The 6,887-nt window shown below is 55.0% G+C and overlaps 1 protein-coding gene across 1 annotated transcript; it reads right to left on the reverse strand.

Moving 5' to 3' along the window:
• Window positions 1–346: 346 nt before the first annotated feature.
• On the reverse strand, window positions 347–3,088 carry LOC123750480 (ice-structuring glycoprotein-like). Its single transcript, XM_069317768.1, has 2 exons — window positions 2,799–3,088; window positions 347–2,162 (listed from the first exon to the last, which is right to left on the reverse strand). Exons 1-2 carry the CDS (start codon window positions 3,086–3,088, stop codon window positions 347–349), a joined length of 2,106 nt encoding a protein of 701 aa, XP_069173869.1.
• Window positions 3,089–6,887: the final 3,799 nt, after the last annotated feature.

Raw genomic sequence — 6,887 nt, forward strand, 5'->3', positions numbered from 1 at the left:
CTATAGTCAGCATCCGGATATGACAACAGAGGACATAGCGATCCGGATAGAACCGTATATACGTGCCGCTATAGAACCGTTCTATAGTCAGCATCCGGATATGAAAACAGAGAACACAGCGATCCGGATAGAACCGTATATACGTGCCGCTATAGAACCGTTCTATAGTCAGCATCCGGACCTCTATATACCGGCCTCTCCGCTTTAAATCACATCCGTGTGAACAATCACATTAGCGATTTGAACGATGCAATTTGCATGTCCCGTGTTTATGTTTTTAGATTATTTTTGTAGCAATGATAAACGGTATTGTTGGAGGGTGTTTTGTTACGCGTTGGCGTAGCCGCTAGCGGCTGTGGCGACGCTCGATAGCTGGCGACGCTACAGCCGTCGCTACAATACCTGGCGACGCCTCAGCCGTCGCTACAATACCTGGCGACGCAACAGTCGTCGCTACAATACCTGGCGACGCCTCAGCCGTCGCTACAGTAGCTGGCGACGCCTCAGCCGTCGCTACAGTAGCTGGCGACGCCTCAACCGTCGCTGCAATAGCTGGCGACACAACAGCCGTCGCTACAATAGCTGGCGACGCTACAATAGCTGGCGACACAACAGCCGTCGCTACAATAGCTGGCGACGCCTCAGCCGTCGCTACAATAGCTGGCGACGCTACAATAGCTGGCGACGCAACAGTCGTCGCTACAATAGCTGGCGACACAACAGCCGTCGCTACAATAGCTGGCGACACAACAGCCGTCGCTACAATAGCTGGCGACGCAACAGCCGTCGCTACAGTAGCTGGCGACGCCTCAGCCGTCGCTACAATAGCTGGCGACGCCTCAGCCGTCGCTACAATAGCTGGCGACGCAACAGTCGTCGCTACAATAGCTGGCGACGCCTCAGCCGTCGCTACAATAGCTGGCGACGCTACAATAGCTGGCGACGCCTCAGCCGTCGCTACAATAGCTGACGACACAACAGCCGTCGCTACAATAGCTGGCGACACAACAGCCGTCGCTACAATAGCTGGCGACACAACCGTCGCTACAATAGCTGGCGACACAACAGCCGTCGCTACAATAGCTGGCGAAACAACAGCCGTCGCTACAATAGCTGGCGACACAACAGCCGTCGCTACAATAGCTGGCGACGCCTCAGCCGTCGCTACAATAGCTGGCGACGCCTCAGCCATCGCTACAATAGCTGGCGACAAAACAGCCGTCGCTACAATAGCTGGCGACGCAATAGCCGACACCACAATAGCTGGCGACGCAATAGCCGACACCACAATAGCTGGCGACGCCTCAACCGTCGCTACAATAGCTGGCGACGTCTCAACCGTCGCTGCAATAGCTGGCGACGCCTCAACCGTCGCTACAATAGCTAGCGACGCCTCAGCCGTCGCTACAATAGCTAGCGACGCCTCAGCCGTCGCTACAATAGCTGGCGACGCCTCAACCGTCGCTACAATAGCTAGCGACGCCTCAGCCGTCGCTACAATAGCTGGCGACGCCTCAACCGTCGCTACAATAGCTGGCGACGCCTCAACCGTCGCTACAATATCTGGCGACGCCTCAACCGTCGCTGCAATAGCTAGCGACGCCTCAGCCGTCGCTACAATAGCTGGCGACGCCTCAGCCGTCGCTACAATAGCTGGCGACGCCTCAGCCGTCGCTACAATAGCTGGCGACGCCTCAGCCGTCGCTACAATAGCTGGCGACGCCTCAACCGTCGCTACAATAGCTGGCGACGCCTCAACCGTCGCTACAATAGCTAGCGACGCCTCAACCGTCGCTACAATAGCTGGCGACGCCTCAACCGTCGCTACAATAGCTGGCGACACAACAGCCGTCGCTACAATAGCTGGCGAAACAACAGCCGTCGCTACAATAGCTGGCGACACAACAGCCGTCGCTACAATAGCTGGCGACGCCTCAACCGTCGCTACAATAGCTGGCGACGCCTCAACCGTCGCTACAATAGCTGGCGACGCCTCAACCGTCGCTACAATAGCTGGCGACGCCTCAACCGTCGCTACAATAGCTGGCGACGCCTCAACCGTCGCTACAATAGCTGGCGACGCCTCAACCGTCGCTACAATAGCTGGCGACGCAACAATCAGTTGAAACACACGCCGAGGATGCAACTGAGTGACGCAACATCTGAAAAAAAAGCAATAACTAAATTACGCAATAACCAGTCCCCTCGATGTCGCAATAAGCAGTGACGCAACAGTTTATAACGGAATAACTAGTGACGCAGGACGCAAATACGCGAAATTATTCACAACTGGTGATCAGCGCTGACCTGGTGACCGTACCTCTAGCCCTGTAACTAGGGGTCAATACATCAATCAAGTTTGTATTGATCTTCAAACATTAACGATCGCCGATCCTGAAATTGCAATAATCCGCCAATTAACAGAGTGATCGTAATTGGCGCTATGGCCCTTTGAGATGGTGAATTATTAGCGCTGACGTAATTGCAATAATTAGCGCTGACCAATTAATCATTAGTGATCACCAGATGGTACTAATTATAGTCTAAACCTCGAATTAATTATCAGCGTTGCTCTTATATAATATATATATATATATATATATATATATATATATATATATATATATATATATATATATATATATATATATATATATATATATATATTAGCATCTAAAATCAGTAATATCTACACGGAGTGATATCTTCCTGATATCTATATCTAATTTATACTGATATCTTAAGGAGTGATATCTTCCATCCTCCTCCTTTACATCTGGGATTATTTCCAGATTTACGCTTGGTGATCCATACTGGTGATTGGTGATGATTGGCGGTGGTAGTGCTGTGGTGATTGGTGATGATTGGCGGTGGTGATTGGTGATGATTGGCGGTGATGGAACTGCTGGTCACTCCTGGCGCCATCTGGCTCACCGGCGTTAACTCTTGTCACCGCTACTGCCGCCGTCGGCGCCGCCACCGCCGCTACTGCCGCTACCACCGCCACCGCTGCCACCGCCGCTACTGCCGCTACCACCACCGCTGCCACTGCCGCTACCACCGCCACCGCTGCCACCGCCGCTACCATCGCCCCCACTGCCGCTACTGCCGCTACCACCACCGCTGCCACTGCCACCGCCACCGCTGCCACCGCCGCTACCACCGCTGCCACCACCACCGCTACCACCACCGCTGCCACTGCCACTACCACCGCCACCGCTGCCACCGCCGCCACCGCCGCTACCACCGCTGCCACCACCGCTGCCACTACCACCGCCACCGCCGCCACTGCCGCTACCACCGCTGCCACCACCACCGCTACCACCACCGCTACCACCACCGCTGCCACCACCGCTACCACCACCACCACCACCGCTGCTGTCACTGCCACCACCGCCACCGTTGCCACCACCACCGCTACCACCACCGCTGCCACCACCACCACCGCTACCACCACCGCTGCCACCACCACCACCACCGCTGCCACCACCGCTACCACCACCACCACCACCGCTGCTGTCACTGCCACCACCGCCACCGTTGCCACCACCACCGCTGCCACCACCGCTGCCACCACCACCACCGCTACCACCACCGCTGCCACCACCACCACCACCGCTGCCACCACCACCGCTACCACCACCGCTGCCACCACCACCACCACCGCTGCCACCACCGCTGCCACCACCACCACCACTACCACCACCGCTGCCACCACCACCGCTGCCACCACCGCTGCCACTGCCGCTACCACCACCACCGCTACCACCACTGCTACCACCACCGCTGCCACCACCACCGCTACCACCACCGCTGCCACCACCGCTGCCACCACCGCCACTGCCGCTACCACCGCTGTCACCACCACCACCGCTGCCACCACCACCGCTACCACCACCGCTGCTACCGCCGCCACTGCCGCTACCACCGCTGTCACCACCACCACCGCTGCCACCACCACCGCTACCACCACCGCTGCCACCACCACCACCACCACTGCCACTGCCGCTACCACCACTACCGCTGCCACCACCACCACCACCGCTGCCACTGCCACCACCGCTGCCACTGCCACCACCGCTGCCACTGCCGCTATCACCACCACTGCCACCACCGCTGCCACTGCCGCTACCACCACCACTGCTGCCACCACCGCTACCACCACCACCGCTACCACCACCACCGCTGCCACCACCGCTGCCACCACCGCTGCCACTGCCACCACCGCTGCCACTGCCACCACCGCTGCCACTGCCACCACCGCTGCCACCGCTGCCACCACTGACGCTACCACCGCTGCCACTGCCGCTACCACCACCACCGCTGCCACCACCGCTGCCACTGCCACCACCGCTGCCACTGCCACCACCGCTGCCACCACCGCTGCCACCACCACCACCACTGCCGCTACCACCACTGTCACTGCCACCACCGCTGCCACTGCCACCACCGCTGCCACCGCTGCCACCACCGCTGCCACCACCGCTGCCACCACCACCACTGCCACCACCGCTGCCACCACCGCTGCCACCACCGCTGCCACCACCACCACTGCCACCACTGCCGCTACCACCACTGTCACTGCCACCACCGCTGCCACTGCCACCACCGCTGCCACCGCTGCCACCGCTGCCACCACCGCTGCCACCACCGCTGCCACCACCACCACTGCCGCTACCACCACCACCACTGCCACCACCACCACCGCTGCCACCACCACCACTGCCGCTACCACCACCACCACTGCCACCACCACCACCGCTGCCACCACCGCTGCCACCGCTGCCACCACTGACGCTACCACCGCTGCCACTGCCGCTACCACCACCACCGCTGCCACCGCTGCCACCACCGTTGCCACTGCCACCACCGCTGCCACTGCCGCTATCACCACCACCACTGCCGCTACCACCGCTGCCACTGCCACCACCGCTACCACCACCACCACCACCACCACTGCCACCACCGCCGCCACTGCCGCTACGAAACTACGTTAGAGAAGCCGTTGTTGACTAGGACTTGCCTTACCCTACAGAGTTCTTCATCAACTTCTTTCCATCCTGAGCTGTGGCTTAGAGCACGGTCGACGTAAGCGTTGGTTTCGTTGAAGACATCATAAAAAGAAAGGTAAAAGGACATGCAACTTCTGAAGAGTCAACCAACACAACACCTGTACCCCCTATTAGACTATTTTACAGGAACTTCTTTTCCACAGCTCATAAAACGGAGGAAAGGGTCCTGAAAGATATTGTTGATAGGAACGTTATCCCTACAGACAAAAGTCAGAAAATACAATTGATAATTTATTATAAAACCAAAAATACGGCCAATCTACTCATGAAAAACTCGCCAGACACCAAGCAGAACGCTTTGAAGGAGACCAACGTCGTCTATGCCTTTAAATGCCCACTTGGGGACTGTAAGCCCCAAAGAACTCAGTATATAGGCTAGACAACAACGTCTCTTTCTAGGCGACTAACAATGCATAAGCAACAGGGCTCCATCAAGGAACAAATAATCTCTTCTCACAACCAGACCATCACCAGAGAAATCTTAACAAACAACACAGAAATCATCGATAGGTACGGCGATAGCAGGCGGCTTGACATCAGCGAGGCACTACACATCAAAAAGTCAACACCAGCAATCAACAGCCAATTAATGTACAACTATATTCTACCTACTACAAGACCCCGAACCAATATGGAAGCAGCAAGAGGAAGTATGGGCCAATAGACCTTCTGCAGTTACTTCCATTCATATGTTCATTTATCCAATTAATATCCATTGTTTCGTGTTCTGTCTTGTGTTTGTCACCTCACCCACAACTTTTGTACCATATCACCTCATCCAATAGAGTATAAGTACGAAGAATTTGTGTGTAAATTAAGTCTTTGAAAATGTAATACGAATTACGAAACGCGTTCAGGCGTCAGACAATTAAAAAATTAATTTCGGAGAATTGTTATTTTTATTACCACCGACAGTGAAGAAAAACATGAGAAATATTGAGAAGATTCGTGTTAGAATTATTAATCTTACCTTTTCAGTCATATTCAATATATATATATATAATATATATATATATATATATATATATATATATATATATATATATATATATATATATATATATATATATATTTATATATATATGGCGCATATATCTATATATATGCCTCTTTCATTCTTTGGTTCAAGTACTTCCGTTAAGTCACCCTGTTGGGTTCTGTGATTTGCAACAGTTTGGCATCTGTTGCAACGGTTCGTAGCTGTTGCATCTGTTTAAACAGTTACGATTTGTTTAGATCTGAAACATGCGTTTATGGGCAGCACAAACTGTGCACCCGACTGTGCGACACAGTGGTTACCAGGATCAGGTTGGGTTACCGTTACCTGTGGCAGGTGGCTACCGTTACCTGTGGCAGGTGGCTACTGTTACCTGTGGCAGGTGGCTACCGTTACCTGTGGCAGGTGGCTACTGTTACCTGTGGCAGGTGGCTACCGTTACCTGTTGCAGGTGGCTACTGTTACCTGTGGCAGGTGGCTACCGTTACCTGTGGCAGGTGGCTACTGTTACCTGTGGCAGGTGGCTACCGTTACCTGTTGCAGGTGGCTACTGTTACCTGTGGCAGGTGGCTACCGTTACCTGTGGCAGGTGGCTACCGTTACCTGTGGCAGGTGGCTACCGTTACCTGTTGCAGGTGGCTACCGTTACCTGTGGCAGGTGGCTACCGTTACCTGTGGCAGGTGGCTACCGTTACCTGTGGCAGGTGGCTACCGTTACCTGTTGCAGGTGGCTACTGTTACCTGTGGCAGGTGGCTACCGTCACCTATGGCAGGTGGCTACCGTCACCTGTGGCAGGTGGCTACCGTCACCTGTGGCA

Source organism: Procambarus clarkii, chromosome 88 (assembly GCF_040958095.1).
Source record: "Procambarus clarkii isolate CNS0578487 chromosome 88, FALCON_Pclarkii_2.0, whole genome shotgun sequence".
Taxonomy (NCBI): Eukaryota; Metazoa; Arthropoda; class Malacostraca; order Decapoda; family Cambaridae; genus Procambarus; species Procambarus clarkii.

Coding starts and splice junctions, on each gene's coding strand:
- LOC123750480 (XM_069317768.1), bottom strand. CDS start 3,088: ATGGTAGCGGCGGTGGCAGCGGTGGCGGTGGTAGCGGCAGTGGCAGCG. Junction 2,163..2,798: donor ACCAGTATGGATCACCAAGC/GTAAATCTGGAA, acceptor CTTTTTTTTCAG/ATGTTGCGTCACTCAGTTGC.